General features: G+C 41.8%; 1 protein-coding gene across 1 annotated transcript in view; it reads right to left on the bottom strand.

Moving 5' to 3' along the window:
- Positions 1–14,184: 14,184 nt before the first annotated feature.
- The window catches only part of LOC139755788 (uncharacterized), a 207,141-nt gene continuing 204,337 nt past the window's right edge, over positions 14,185–16,988 (bottom strand). The window contains exon 5 of the mRNA XM_071674410.1: positions 14,185–16,084. Within this exon, the coding sequence (XP_071530511.1) occupies positions 16,011–16,084 (74 nt within the window). The 3' untranslated portion in view covers positions 14,185–16,010. The remainder of the gene's footprint in view (positions 16,085–16,988) is intronic.

Consider the following 16,988-nt stretch of genomic DNA (forward strand, 5'->3'; position numbering starts at 1 on the left):
GAAGGTTTGTTGAATGTGTCTGATGACAGAGTGGCAGATATAGGGTGTTTTGGTCGAGGTGGTGTGCAAAGTGAGAGGGTTAGGGAAAATGATTTGGTAAACAGAGAAGAGGTAGTAAAAGCTTTGCGGAAGATGAAAGCCGGCAAGGCAGCAGGTTTGGATGGTATTGCAGTGGAATTTATTAAAAAAGGGGGTGACTGTATTGTTGACTGGTTGGTAAGGTTATTTAATGTATGTATGACTCATGGTGAGGTGCCTGAGGATTGGCGGAATGCGTGCATAGTGCCATTGTACAAAGGCAAAGGGGATAAGAGTGAGTGCTCAAATTACAGAGGTATAAGTTTGTTGAGTATTCCTGGTAAATTATATGGGAGGGTATTGATTGAGAGGGTGAAGGCATGTACAGAGCATCAGATTGGGGAAGAGCAGTGCGGTTTCAGAAGTGGTAGAGGATGTGTGGATCAGGTGTTTGCTTTGAAGAATGTATGTGAGAAATACTTAGAAAAGCAAATGGATTTGTATGTAGCATTTATGGATCTGGAGAAGGCATATGATAGAGTTGATAGAGATGCTCTGTGGAAGGTATTAAGAATATATGGTGTGGGAGGCAAGTTGTTAGAAGCAGTGAAAAGTTTTTATCGAGGATGTAAGGCATGTGTACGTGTAGGAAGAGAGGAAAGTGATTGGTTCTCAGTGAATGTAGGTTTGCGGCAGGGGTGTGTGATGTCTCCATGGTTGTTTAATTTGTTTATGGATGGGGTTGTTAGGGAGGTGAATGCAAGAGTCCTGGAAAGAGGGGCAAGTATGAAGTCTGTTGGGGATGAGAGAGCCTGGGAAGTGAGTCAGTTGTTGTTCGCTGATGATACAGCGCTGGTGGCTGATTCATGTGAGAAACTGCAGAAGCTGGTGACTGAGTTTGGTAAAGTGTGTGGAAGAAGAAAGTTAAGAGTAAATGTGAATAAGAGCAAGGTTATTAGGTACAGTAGGGTTGAGGGTCAAGTCAATTGGGAGGTAAGTTTGAATGGAGAAAAACTGGAGGAAGTGAAGTGTTTTAGATATCTGGGAGTGGATCTGTCAGCGGATGGAACCATGGAAGCGGAAGTGGATCATAGGGTGGGGGAGGGGGCGAAAATTTTGGGAGCCTTGAAAAATGTGTGGAAGTCGAGAACATTATCTCGGAAAGCAAAAATGGGTATGTTTGAAGGAATAGTGGTTCCAACAATGTTGTATGGTTGCGAGGCGTGGGCTATGGATAGAGTTGTGCGCAGGAGGATGGATGTGCTGGAAATGAGATGTTTGAGGACAATGTGTGGTGTGAAGTGGTTTGATCGAGTAAGTAACGTAAGGGTAAGAGAGATGTGTGGAAATAAAAAGAGCGTGGTTGAGAGAGCAGAAGAGGGTGTTTTGAAATGGTTTGGGCACATGGAGAGAATGAGTGAGGAAAGATTGACCAAGAGGATATATGTGTCGGAGGTGGAGGGAACGAGGAGAAGAGGGAGACCAAATTGGAGGTGGAAAGATGGAGTGAAAAAGATTTTGTGTGATCGGGGCCTGAACATGCAGGAGGGTGTAAGGAGGGCAAGGAATAGAGTGAATTGGAGCGATGTGGTATACAGGGGTTGACGTGCTGTCAGTGGAGTGAATCAAGGCATGTGAGGCGTCTGGGGTGGACCATGGAAAGCTGTGTAGGTATGTATACACGTGTGTGGACATGTGTATGTACATGTGTATGGGGGGGGGGGGTTGGGCCATTTCTTTCGTCTGTTTCCTTGCGCTACCTCGCAGACGCGGGAGACAGCGACAAAGTATAAAAAAAAAAAAAAAAAAGAAAATATATATATATATATATATATATATATATATATATATACATGGGGCAATCACATATATATATTCCATGAAAGGGTCATCTCTGTACTCACCCAAAAAGAACGATGAACACTTAAACTGACTGTTAGGAGGCTGTTCTCTTTAGTCGGGACAAAGGCCAATGTCGTTTGCTATTCATCATAGGAGTATTGATGTTGATCCCATCACTTGGCAATAGGGACACAGAACCCTTCTATTAACACGACTTAGTAGAAGCTTTTCACAAAGATTCGCTATATAGATTGTACCAGTATTTTATGATCCTCTGGTTTATGAATGCCAGTCTATGTTTAATCGTAGGTGGTCTTCCAAAAACTCTTGTGTTTAGTAAACGTGTTTGAAATGAACATTGCTGGTGTATGACGAGGAAAGGTTTTGCTCAAAGGAAAGGTGTTGTCCTGGAGGGATGCACCAGCGAGTCAGGGAAAGGATCAAAAATATAAAAGTTTCCTCCACTCGTCACATGAAAATAGGAGAAACAAAAGCTCATCGGTTGAACTGGATAACATCAGCGTCCTCCAGGCTCTGTGAGGTAAGCATATTGACTCGTCTTATCTTGTCTGAAATATGTGGTTTGTGAACGAAATGTATAATTATGAACCGAGACCTTGTGCTAAGGCAGACACAAAAGTTTCATAGATATCAACGTTTGTGGCAGATTATTTATACTTTTTGGTTTTCGATACTTTGTCTTTAAGATGGAATATTAGAGGCGTGTCAGAAAGCCTTTTAATTCGGGCCTTTTGAGATGAATGAAATCATTACCACAACCAGGTTATTCGAGACGACTGTTGGGCATGTGGCAGACAAGTTGTGTATCAATTATCTGCATGAATTACTGTATGAAAATATTAGAACTATATGTCTCGTGACATTATAGACGTCATTACATCAGCATGATCGACACTGACGACTGTTGCTCAGAGGATCAAAGCCGAGCAACATACCCGTCACTAACTTACTGCCTTTTAGATAAGAAATGTGTTTTGAGATAAGAGCGTCCCGTACCAGAATACGAATAGAAAGTTTTGTTTGTTATGCCCGTAATCATTCCTCCTTCTGGATCCAAATGGAAGCTTAATCTCAGAAATGGTGAGCTACTCCAGATGTATTACTGTGAGTTAGAGTTTGTGTCAGTGTTGGAGACTGTGTCCGAGCTGGAGATTGTGCCAGTGTTGGAGATTATAACAGTGTTGGGGAATGGGTCAGTGTAGAAGATTGCGTCGGTGTTGGATATTGTGTCAGTGTTGGAGATTATGTCAGGGTTGGAGATTGTGTCAGTACTGGAGATTGTGTCAGTGTTGAAGATTGTGTCAGTGTTGAAGATTGTGTCATTATTGAACATTATGTTAGGTGGATATTGTGCTAGTGTTGGAGGTTATGACAGCGTTGGAGGTTGTATCAGTGTTGGAAATTATGTCAGTGTTGTAGATAGCGTCAGTGTTGGAGATTTTGTCAATATTAGATGTTATATCAGTGTTGGAGATTGTGTCAGTGATGAACATTGTGACAGTGTTGGACACTCGCAGGGGTGGAGGTTACATCGACGGTGGAGTTTGTGTCAGAGTTGGAGATTTTGTTGGTGTTGGAGGTAGTAGCAGTGTTGGAAAAGGTGTCAGTGTTGGAGGCTGCTTCGGTATTCGAGATCTTGTCAGTGTTGAAGATTATGTCAGTGTTAGAAATTATGTCACTGATGGACATTGAGTCAATACTGGTGACTGTGTCAGTGTTGGAAGTTATACCAGTGTTGGACACCGTCAGTGTTGGACATTGCGCGCGCGCACACACACACACACACACACACACACACACACACAGGGAAGGCTACTGATTACAAATTGTTACAACCCTCAGGTGTTTGGCTGGACCCGTCCTGTAGCGTTGCCTCCACCGAGGGTGTACTGCAAGCTGCCTCTCCCTGCTCGTGCTGTGTGACAGGTGTCAGAGGAGTGGCGGCGGAGGGTGTGGCCAACACAGAGCCGCGCCACAGTACCACATTATTATTCACGCGGCGCACATTTTCACCACACCAGAGACGAACGACATTCTCCTCTCTGTCCCACGGGTCTGTGACACGACGCAGCTGGCAGGATGTATATTTCGACGGTGGCTTTGAAAATCTCTGTACATTGAGGCTTCTAGGGAGGGAAGTTCGGTGAAGATATCGTAAGGTTCTGGTGTTTTTTTTTTTCCTTCTTCTTTGAAGTGGTATACTAAACCTAACCAAACCTAACCTTACCTAACTTCCCTCACTCGTCAACTAACCTAACCTAACCTAACCTAACCTAACCTAACCTAACCTAACCAAACCTAACCTAACCTAGATAGGCCTAACTTTTCAGGCTAACTTAATGTGACGTATGGAAATGTCACCCAACGTTCCTCAGCAGGAGAGATACATAATAGTTCTCACTGTTTTACTGGAACTATACACCGAAGCTGCGTCCCGCCACTTGGGAGACGTGGGTATATTGACGACTTCTAAGACAGTACATGTGTTACATGTGTTGGAACTTTTACCCTAGTATCACTGAACATTCTTTGAACGGTGGAGCTGTAAGTACCTTGACCTAAAACTACCCTCAACAAACACCAAGACTATAGCGGCCGTAACCATGCTTGATATGTGACTAAGATATGAAAAAAGATGTAGTCTGATCTCATGTGATGCTAAGGTACAGTGGTTTTCAAGAGTCATCATCAGCAGTAGCAGCAGCAGCGTCCTTCCCTTCTCATAATGAGGTTTCGATCCAGAGTAGCCAGACACCAGCACACAAGACCGTACCTCAACTTCTCCAATACGATGGTCGGGTGTAGCGCCATGCCACTCCGGTCACCATCAGGTATATTATACACAGAGACACGTACACCAGTATATTTACAATCACAGCAATATTCGTAAACAAATATATTTACAGTATATACACGTGGGACTTTCATAATGAGAGTAATTAATGACATACAACATACAACACAGGACTAGGACTATATATAGGCAATGAACATTACATAATGTTACCACCTCGTTTGAAATCAGCAGCAATTACGTCAGTGACTTGTACAATATATATATATATATATATATATATATATATATATATATATATATATATATATATATATATATATATATATATATATATATATATATATATATATATATATATATATGTATGTATGTATATATCATGGTGAGGTTGGTGCATACATTTACTTAAAAGATTCGTACTTCATAATGTTGGTATCTTACTGAAACTTGTTCCTTACATTTCAAATCACAAAAACATATCTCTTTGATATATATCAATAATCTCTTTAAAAGAATCGAATGTTTTCTTTAAAAAAAGTATTAAAATGCCTTCATGGAGCGTTCCTTACATATTACCCGATATACTTACATATATATATATATATATATATATATATATATATATATATATATATATATATATATATATATATATATATATATATATATATATATATATATATATATATATATATATATATATATATATATATATATATATATATATATATCAAGTTCTTCCTCCACATTGCTGAATATAAGCTAAACTAATGAACGTTTCCTTTAAGATTTAATGGACGTATGAGCCATTGTAAGTAACCGAACACGATGACCATTGTCTTATTTTCTATCTTGACCGAAATGACACGGGCAAGACGTGACCCAGTTATGGTCATCTCGGATGAAAAAGAAAATGAAGTGTATGAGATAAATTGAATGAGGAAATTACTCAGATCCCCTCAAGTGTTAGTACGCCTGGATCTAAGAGGCAGAAAGGCTATAAAGAGAGAGGAAAGCTGAAAGAAGGGAGAGAATTCAAGTACTCGACAGTTCGAGGAACGAAGCGGGTACCAGCACGGTCAATCCTCGTGTGGCTGATCCCTCCCACAGAAACTATAGAGAACAGCAACCAGGTGCGTGACACGGCTCCAAGCTCTGGTAGCAGGGTTGCTCGTGGACAGCTTACGAGAGAAGTGGCTGTAAAGATACGCGAATTAAAGGAAGTGGTCAGCAACATCACGGAGGACAGAGAGGGATGGTTGGAAAGAAGTGTTGCTCGGAGATTTAATGAGACGCAATGCTTTTGATTCCATCCTGGATAATACAGAGGTGAAGGAATAACCACCCCAGGTATGTGAGCGGTAGGCTACTCCATACTGGGGCGAATAAGACCCACTATTGCGACATCTGTACAGCACCCCCAGTTGACAAGATAGGGCCAAATTAACCACTACTCCCTTCAGCCTGCCATTGTAGGTAGATGGAGACAGGATAGAAGAGCAGACGGCTCCTCCCCACTCACCAGTGAACACAGATGGAAGCAGGATAGTAAAGGTAAAGGTTATTCTGTCACCATCTCCTTTTTTTTGACAAACGCCAAGGTGTGACTTATAGGTAGCGAGGTGGGTGTTTGATATTACAAATGGATCTCATACAAAGAGGGTATAGCATGTCAGTTCTAACCCTCCATCACTTTCTTGAACTCGTCATTAGTCCCTGTCCGACCTAAGCTGATGGTTATCATGCGTTGGTGCCTCTACCAGCCGTTTGAACACTGCGCAAGTGTTCATCAACTGTTGTGGAATATGTAACTCGTCTTAATCACTAGGAGGTACATGTACCGAATCATCAGTTATGATTAATTAGCTCTCGCAATTGAGCCGACTTCGGCTGGCATGGTGAAGCTGCATATCAATTGATCTTCTTGATATTTTTTACCATCCATTTTCAGATTTTCTTACCCTAGGAGTAAGCCTTGGCTCAGGACAAACCCTTTCATGTGGGGAACATCCATGTTAAGTTAATCCAACAAGCTTCGGTCGGGAGTAACTGGGGATAAATCAGCTGTATCCAGCACGCGACAACATCCAAAGAGAAACCAGCACTAAGAGGACGTGGCGTGGCAGGCACAGGCAACCGTAGCACCTTTAGGCAAGTAGCTGGAACCTATGCTGGTTCTCGTACGATCCGTGAGCATCTTGGCAGTACACTTTGAGGGTTCCTCGACTTCGATACTTTGGAGCGTTCCACTACAGAGAATTACGACGATCGTAATGGACAGACGCATATCATATCCTGGTATACTCAAAGAGATATCAACTGGATAATTCTGCATCTCACGCGGCACCCGAGGGACGACTGCTTTCTTCAAGTGAACCGTAAGTTGTAACGCTAATCATGATGAAACAATGAACAGAAAAGAGACGATTTTCAAAGTAACTAAGTTTGCATTTTCAAAACAATTCTAATACAAGCTACACAAGTGGCTCTGTCATTTTACCATGTTGGACGGTGGATGGCGGTACATCTTGACGTCAGCATAATGGACGGAAGACGATGGTAGGCCTTGACGTCCAAAATTTGGACGGAAGGTACAAAGGAATTCATAGAAATTCAAGCAACAGCAGACAATGAGGTCCTTTGGAGGCTCTTTACGTAAGCAGATATCAGGAACTCACAAATTAGCATGGTAAGAGTAGAAAGGCATACAAATGTTTCTAAGTGACAAAAAATGCAAATTTCTCACGTAACCAAGGGGTATATCATGCTAATTGTAGACCTGAAACGAAGTATTTATCGTCTTATCTTACGGTACTGCTTTCAGACACTGTGTTTGGTAAGTCATTCCATATGTGAAAAATCCAGTTAAAAAAAAAAAAGCACTTGGCCCAATACGAGGTAAAACGTTTGCCCATGATTCTGTATCCATTACGAAGAGGATAATCAAACGAATCAAGCCATATGTAGCAGTTTTTAGATCGAGATTATCAAAACCTTTAATAATTCTGAATATCTGTGTTAGATCAGCTCTTGACCTTGTATATTCCCTGCTAAGTAATTTCACATTGTTTAGTCGGTTCTCATAGGATTTGTGTCTCAGTCAGGAATCAACTTCTTAGCTCAAAATATATTATACTCTAACTTGCCTTCTCGATTTTTACAGCCCATATTCAAAACTTTACATCTATCGATAATGAGATTCCTTTGCTACCTATGACCCCAGTCCATCAATTTGTCTGTCAGTTTTAAGCTGCAGACGCTCATCTTCACTCGTAGATATATTTCCTGGCTTACTAACATCAAATTTCAATATCATACAAAGCTGTCCAATATCAATATCGTTAATACATACGAGAAATTTACCTGGTCTCCAGACACTGATCCATGTGTCACACCACTTGTTACGTCTAACCATTCTGAGGACTGAGCGTTAATCACTGTTCTTTATCGTGTTACATCTGGACGTCTTCATGTTTACCTACAGATGATGGCACATCTTGACATCAAGAAGCTGGAAGACAGACGGCAATGCATTGTGTCATCAGCTTTCAGACAAGTGAGACATCCATACTAAAATTTACTCCACGATTATAAAGCCATTCGTAATCTCTGTCTACAAGAATTTTGAATTCAGTATATGATAAACACATTAGAGAAAGATTTTCTTTATGAAACCTTCAAAGAATTCACCTTGAAAAAAGTTTGAAGCGTAAAGTTAGTGTTAGTATATAAAAAAAACGTAAAAGCAAGTGGTGTCAGACACGAAAAGAAACGATAATCCCCCGAAATATTTAAAGTAAATGAAATATCAAAGTTAAGAGGTAACACTATACTCGTACATCCATACGTGCGTATTTACACCACGAGAAGACATTTAGATGGATAAAGATAATGCTATTTGCCCCCTCCACTTGACGGGCTGCTGCTGGCTGCCTGGGAGCAACACAGGAGACATTACTGACTCCGGTCATGAACCAACATTGCCAGCACCCGTCAGTGTCCACGGGACTTTTGTGATAGTTGTTGCCTCTGTCTGGGAACACGGCAGGAGGCGTCAACCACTTAAGGTATGAGCCAGCGCTCACAGTTCCTGCCACTATCCAGGAAATTTTAGCGAGAGAAGTTGAACATGTAGACGTTCGTGGAAATGTTTCCTGGGAGAGAGAGCGAGAGGCCTGTGTGGCGGCTACCTCCGCGTATAAGTTTGGACGCTTACCCCGGAACCAACAGCCGTCTGACGCATGGAGCAAACATGTTCAGTTCGTCTTCCTTCCTGACACCTTGACACGCCTCGGGAAAGGTGAATGATTAGTTCCGTTGTCACAATAGTTTTAGACAAATAACCACGTAGGGAGCTACGGATCACACAGTTCCTGGTAAGAGCAAATGGTAAGAGAACACAAGCGCGCAGGTTGATATCACTGTCCCCCTTTATCCTTATATAACTTAATGTAAATGATGAAACATTGGTGAACTCTCCTGAAACCACTGGTACCCTGGGTCACCTTTAGCCCAAATATAAAAGCGGCGAGGGAATTAACTCCGCGAGAAGAGTTAATATGTTGAGTCATTACATCTGATGGAATTTAGTTATAAACAAATACCCGTAACTCACCTCATCCCTCACCATTGTGCTACGAGTAAGACACATCCTGAGCTGAGTTAGGAAAGAATTACCTCGTACATCGTAAATCTTGACTCTAAGTTATGTAAAGGAATTTTACATCGAGGCTTTGCCATATTACACAACCATTTGTCTGACGCTTCTCTGTGAGATGAAGACGCACCATCGTGGCACGAGGCGCTCTTGAGGTAGATCGCTGGATGACGGTTCGTTAGTTCCCGCAATGATGACAAGCATCTTGCCTTCTGAAGTTGATGATACCACATACACCAAAATGAAAACCAAGAGACCATTCTGAGCCTATAGGAACATGAATTTTCTTATTAAAAAACATGTGGAGAGAAAATTTGACAAAAATTTATTATACATGTACATATGTATATAACATACAAACCTCCAACAGCCAATGATCGAACCCGAGACTCTTATGCCACAGGCGTGAATGCTACCCCTAGGTTATGGACCAAGCCCATAACCTAGCGGTAGCATACCCGCCTGTGGCACAGGAGTCCCGGGTTCGATCCTGACTGGTGAAGGTTTGTATGTTCTATGAAGGTGCGTGTTCCTGTGCACTTTGTTCGTATATATATATATATATATATATATATGTAAAGTTAGCTTAGTCATGAGATCTGGAATATCTTAGTGTTGAAATAAGGATCCAAACCATCGTCTGGTAAAGGAACCTAGTGAGTCGGGACTGATCCTCCTCTGAATGAAGTTTTTATTTGTAGTTTATCAAACTTGCTCTCAGAAAACGTTCAGTGTTATCATACCGCTACACAAAATATCAGTGTAAAATAAGTATTTATCTTACTCGGCAATTCTGATATATTTTGAGGTCAGTATGGACAATGGTCTTAACATGTAAACTCACCAGTTACTAACCTACTTAATGATCTCTCGCATTTCAGATACTCTGATCTGACTAATGTATGTGATATGGTGGGAGGCAAACACTAGGACTGCCTTGAGACGTTCCTTCGACAGGAGAATGAGGTCATTAGATCGCTCGTCGTATCCTGAAAGTTTAGATAATACCTGAATCATCATTGGCTCTGAGTTCAAGTTTGCTATTACATTGCAGGACTGGAGTATTGCGTTAGTGTTGGCGGCAGCGTTACAGCGCACAAACATCACCAACTGATCCAACATTTATTGTGCTTGAGGGGAAACATGACTGGCTGGATACGGACCCCGGAAAATAGCTGCTGAAAACGCTACACTGAATTCCTTACAAAAGTCAGACTTCATGTCTAAAACAGATCTTTAGGAGTCATCTGTATTTTTACATAATAAAAAACAATATACAGCCATTGATGAATAAACCATATTTACCAATGGACTCTATATATCTTTACACACACAAAAGAGAAATGCTAAGGAAACTCAATTACATGATATTCTCAAATATCACAAGTTTGCAATACAGATACTGAAGCACGCACGATTTTCTCCATTATCGACTCAAGACACTTGGATTGCCTGCATCTAAACACAAACATATTCACATGACTTCCAATCTTCCCAGACTCATTTGTAAGCTTCCTCAGCTGCTTCTCCTCCTCCTCCTCCTCTTCCTGAACACAAAGATTATCAGAAAACGTCCAGAAAAGGTCACGCAGGATCACTGGCGGTCCCTTACATTATGTGTAAAGAGAGACACTCCACAATCATCCTCACGATTCTCCACAACCATCTGTAGCTCATGCGGCAGTTTAGCATGAAGATACTACATAATCCTCTACATCGTCACCTCCTGCCATCTGAGATCCCTCGTTCCCAAGCTGCAGTTCGGCGCTGTGACCGCAATGATTTTATACGAGATCTTAGAGGCTTCTACAAGGACATCCTCATCTACTACGAACATATTCAAGAATCAGTAAATAGTGTGTTAACCTCCAGGTTTGTATTCGTGTAAAGAATATTTACCCTTTTTTAGACTCCTGTTTATTGCTGAGTAAATTTTCTCTATATACTGAGTCTTCAGCTGCAGTTAATTCAATTTACAATTCTTATCGTTATCATCATCATCAGGAGAGATTAAAAAAACCGAAAGACTAAATCGCTCTTGGTAAGGTATGTCTGGGGATTTGTTAAATGAAAAGAACATACACTGTTCATTCTAACGTTCCCCGTGTTATCATGGTGTATAATGACAACTTATTTTTCACCGCACGTGAACAAAAAGCCTGTGGGACTGACCACTAACCTCGGTCCTCTGGCTTTCCTCGTCTTCCTCGGTTATCTAATACATAGTTTTCATTCTATTCTTCCCATCACAGAAGTCATTCATGAAGCGACTTTCCCTCTTATCCCCTCCCTCGAGGCCTTGTCCTATCACCTACGCTCCTTCTGTTCACACATGTTCTCCTTTCTTCATCCTCTAACACTATCCGCTCTTACTTCGACGATTCCACTCTATATACCTCACCTCATTTTCCTTCCCTTCCTTGCTCTGTTGATCATTCCTTTTCTTGCTTTGGATATTTTCCTTTCTTGTTTTTGAACTGTTCAGCATTTCAGGAAAAGGAAACAATAATTTGGTTGGTTTCAAATTCAAAAGCGCAATTTCTGCATATAAATGTTTCTATATCTCACTCACTTTCCATTTTCAAATTTCAAAACACTTCGACTCAGCTCTTCAGTAACATAAACGCGTTAAGAGTAATATATCCTCCGCTTTATCCTGAAAACACACAACGAACATTACAAAGCCCGCTTCTCAAAAGCTGAGTTTCGAGTACCACAATTACTTTCTTTCTAAGCAATTATTTCACGTCTTTGGAAGTCTCATTTGCCCCTAATGTAGGGTACTACTTCTCACATATTTGGCATATTTTAGCAGCAGTGAAACCAAAAGCCTTTCTGCCTCATTAACTCTCCACCTATTACTTCACTTCAACTATCCTTTGTATCTGTTGTAAGGTTGCTTTCCTCTCTCTGTTCTCATAGTATCATTTCGTTCACTGCTCTCAGAGCTATCTGCGTGAGTTCCAACCCTTAAGCCATGGACCCGAGGCATAAGAACGGCTGACTCTTCCCATAGGTTCTGTGGAGACCAGCCACACGAGGACTGACCATTATGATAACTCATTCTTTCCTTGTACAATGAATCTGTGGAATTCTCTTCATCCTTTGGTCTTTTCCTCTTTCTAGTAACGTTGATTCTTCATTAATTCTCGTTGTATCTTATCTTTCTTTTCTAATACATTTTTTCAACATTTCAACCAGTATGGCTACGATAGGCTTATCCTTTTGCTCATGTCTTGTAGGATGTTTAGAAAAGATATAAAGATTAGAACTTCGTGTATAGTTCACAAATCAGTGATGACAACAGTGAGAAAGAGGGTCTTGTATCGCTCTGTGCAAACCCCCTACGATTTCGATCATGTTGTGGTGTCATATTGCGGCTAAAACTCAAGGGATCTCAGGTGACAGGAGGAGCTGATAACAAATACAGTGAAGCAGCTTTATCCTGAACCATTTGATGAAGTCCAGTTGATGGTTGTAGAGTGTTTGGAGGGCCAGAGTTATTGCGCATCTCTTGATAGGAGATATACCAGGGATCAGGGATGGGCTTGGATGTCCTTTTCTGCGTCTTGTCCATTATCCCTTACTCTGTGCTGGAGAAAAAGAAGATAAGATGGGGAAGACATACGTATTTCTAGGAAGAATGAGAGTCTAACAGATGTTCAAATCTTAGATGCAGAGTTCAGACGTCTTCATCCAAAGAACACAGAAACGATAGCTGGAAGATCGGATGGGCGTACTAAAGTGTTCCTTCCCGATTCGAGTCTCGTCTAAAGTGAAAGTGAGAAGCTTTGTGGACTGTTAAACCTGGATGGGGCAGAGGCCTAGTGACAGGAATGGGTGGGATATGGTTGAAAGCGAGGTTAATAGCTATGGTCATAGTTTGGTTGATGGTGACATGGTTGTCGTTCGTAAAGTTCAGGGCGATGACAAGTCCAGGGGAGCAATATTTTCACCGTTAATGAATGGTTCTGTCATGCTGGTTGCTGCAGGAGGGTGTGATCCAAGACACATCAACCGAGTCCAGCCCTACTGATCTCTCGGGAAGAAGTAATGGCAGGTGTTTCTGTTATGGTGCTGACGTAATCTGTCCAGTGTCGTATCAACGCGCGCACACTCAGCACCTCGGTCTAACGTGACGTAACCCTCGCGTATGATCTAACCTTCGGTCCCAGATGTAGGCCGTGTCTCCGTGGTCGGGTGGGGGAACCACAGGACCATCTGACACGCAGATTATATAAATGTCCTCATCTCCAACACGAGTGCAACAACACCACAACCTGCCAAGTATCGGAGGAAAACCCGGTATCTCTAAACCTCTCAAATGTGACAAAATTAACGAGTACGAACCTCATCTGTAATACACACTCAGAAACTAAAGTAGACTTACATCTACGATCCTTCTTAAGTAGTTTGATTATAAGGTATATCACGCTAGCTCACCGTGTCTAGTGACCTTGCCATGGATCTTGCCCTGATCTGACAGTTAGGGTACGGAAGGCATTGTTTACGTGAGGGGACAACAGTGAGAGGGGGAAAAAAAGTTTGATTAGATAAACGAAAATAAAGAGTGAGAGAGGATGACTGGACTAGAACTCTGCGTGTGACCTCCAGTGCAGAATGTACCGACCTGTTATCCCATGATCTTCCTGAGAGTGTAACCCCACAAAACTGGGAGATATGTCTATGTATATGTATAGTTTTGTGTGTACATAACACACACACACACACATATATATATATATATATATATATATATATATATATATATATATATATATATATATATATATATATATATATATATATATATATATATATATATATATATATATATTTCCCCGTACTATTCGCCATTTCCCACATGGCGAGATAGCGTTAAGAACAGAGGAGTGAGCCTTTGAGGGAATATCCTCATTTGGCCCCCTTTTGCCCCCATCACTGATGTTCCCGTTTAGTCTCTTGCTTTCCGCATATTACTGACCTGCCAAAAAATCTTATTCTCTCTAAAGTTTATTAATACTCCCACACCATAACTCTCATTTGCCATCTTTTTCAACCTCTTGACCTCCTACCGCCAGGATCGAGCCCGGGACCCCTGTGCAACAGGCGGGAGTGCTGTTGAAGGTTTGTATGTTCTATGAAAGTGCGCGTTCATATGCACTTAGTTCATATATATGTATAGATATATCATCCATTCTCCGTTTCCCGCATCAGCGAGGAAGCGTCAAGAACAGATGACAGAGCCGTAGAGGGAAAAATCATCATTTGGCTCTCTTCTCTGTTCTTTCTTTTCTAAAATGAGACAGGAAGATAGGGTTTCCAGCCCCCTGCTCCGACACTTTTAGTCGCTTCCTTCGAAACGCAGGAAATATGTAGGCAGGATTCTTTCTCTCCTATATTCATCCCAGTTCACTGCAGATGTCTATTAATCAAACAATTTTAAAGAAAGGATGAAGAGTCGACCCGGCTGTGAGGCGACTACCCTGTCTGGGAATCAAATCCTAGAGCCGTAAGACTAGTGAGTGGGTCGAGGAATATGTGTGTGTGTGTGTGTGTGTGTGTGTGTGTGTGTGTGTGTGTGTGTGTGTGTGTGTGTGTGTGTGTGTGTGTGTGTGTGACATCTGCACTGGGTTCACCCGAGTCATATACCAGTAATTAATTCCTCAAGAATATAACCAAAATCACAGTGTGCATACATCTTCGCTGGCAGTCCAGGACTTGCAAACAAGATCACATCTGCAAAGGCGAAGGTCGGTGTTCCTACCAAGACTTTGTAATTTCCTCAAAGGATGAAGAGTTGTAGAGGAGGTCATGTTACTGTGAAGATTCAGTAACTGAAGGACAGACAGAATGTGAAGTGTTCTTCCCTGAAGAGATAAATGAATCGTTATACTTTGCTGACTAGTTTCTTCACGGTAGTGCAGTTCATTTTTCGTCTTACTGATACTGTTAGCTGGTAATATGAGAACTTTTTTAATTGATGTGAATAAGATAATATGTAAACAGTCTGTGATAGGCCATTCACTTTCCTTACACCCCTTCGTTTAATTTCCAAAATCCTCATCTGATGATTCTAAGCGTCCGCAAAATATTTCGTACATCACCGATGCCGTGTCTTGTTCAGTTCGCTAAAACACCCGGGGATGTAGATATGTCCGTACCTCAGCTTAGGCCTCCGTATGTCCAAGCTGTCTGTCTGTTCGCATCTCTCGTTGACCCAGAGGTAATATGAGCTGACGGTCCATTTCCCACCCACTCGAGGGATGAGGGGCTGAGGGTTTCTGTACATCAGGAGCAGAAGAAGACGTCTATGTTAAAGAAGGTCACAGGTCCCTCGTCCACTCGAGAGACAGGAGCTCCAGAGGGTCCTTGTGACAAACAGTCCAACCGTCCCTTGTCCACCCAATGGACGGAGGCAAAAGGTTTTCGAGTGTGGCAGGAACATCATAGTGTACTGGTATCAAACTTTTAGCCCCGATCCTCATCTGCTGAAGAGAAAGGGACTAATGTTTTCTCAGTGTAGCAGAGACTGCAGAAGGTCCTGTTGACGAACTGTCCACTCGTCCCGCGTCCAACATGACGTATGGGTGCTAGAGGTCACTCGTGTGGCAGGGACATGCAGAAGGGCCCGTGAGCCAGGCTATTCACCTGAGGGAGAGGAGCTGAGGGATCCTAGTATGGCTTGAGCATAACAAAGACTCCGGTGACCGCCACTGTAAGGGTGTTGACTGTGGCCGTTGGATGACCTGGAAAGAAAAGGAGATGATGTCAATTTTTTTCTCAGGAAGATGGCTGGCCTTCGTATATATGTATACCATTTATCTAAAGTGTGCTCTAACATATGTCTGGATGTCATTCATATCTGTTCCAAACACCATAAAATTGGCTCTTGTATCTAGGTCAACCTTTACATGGTTTACCAACTATGTCTGGCTCTTATTTTGCGAATGACAGTCCTACTGAGATCTAATTAACACTTTAAAAGAGGAAGATTCACTGTATGTATGAAAATATAAATACGATCCATGTTTCTTCATTTCTCTTCAAGGCTGTTACTAGGTACCAGATGCATTGTTACCCAAGCTAAGATGAAAACAAAAGAAGGCTTTACATAGTGTGTTTTTCCTTAATAAAACATTAGTTAGTATTTTCAGCGTTTCTGAAATATAAACTACGAAGAGAAAATAATGGTTCACTGCCCCATAAATATTCTACTGCAGTGGCGCCCACCTTGGGGTCCACAGACCCCCAGGGAGTACGTGAAGCCTCAGCAGGGTCCATGTGAAGCTTTACCAGGGGAACGTGAGATGCATTTCGAGAAACATAACGTCTCCCGCAACAGGGCTGTCATGTTAAAGCAGAGCACAGCTTTGGAAAACAAGCTTTACTCAAAGCTTCATTATTTTGGCAAGACGCATCAATGTAGAAACAAAGATCACAGACAAATATATGCTAAGATAAAAACAGAAATTTACGAGTCACCACTGAAAATGGGTACGTAATATCAAGGGGAACAGCAAGGTCAAGAACCACTGGTGTAATGAAGCAGCTTCACCAGAGTCCGGGGACTACATGACCCATCGCCAGCACCACCTGTGCCACCCTGATCTACCCTTCCCCAACACACATACACCTCCCTCTACCACTCAC

Source organism: Panulirus ornatus, chromosome 20, assembly GCF_036320965.1.
Source record: "Panulirus ornatus isolate Po-2019 chromosome 20, ASM3632096v1, whole genome shotgun sequence".
NCBI lineage: Eukaryota > Metazoa > Arthropoda > Malacostraca > Decapoda > Palinuridae > Panulirus > Panulirus ornatus.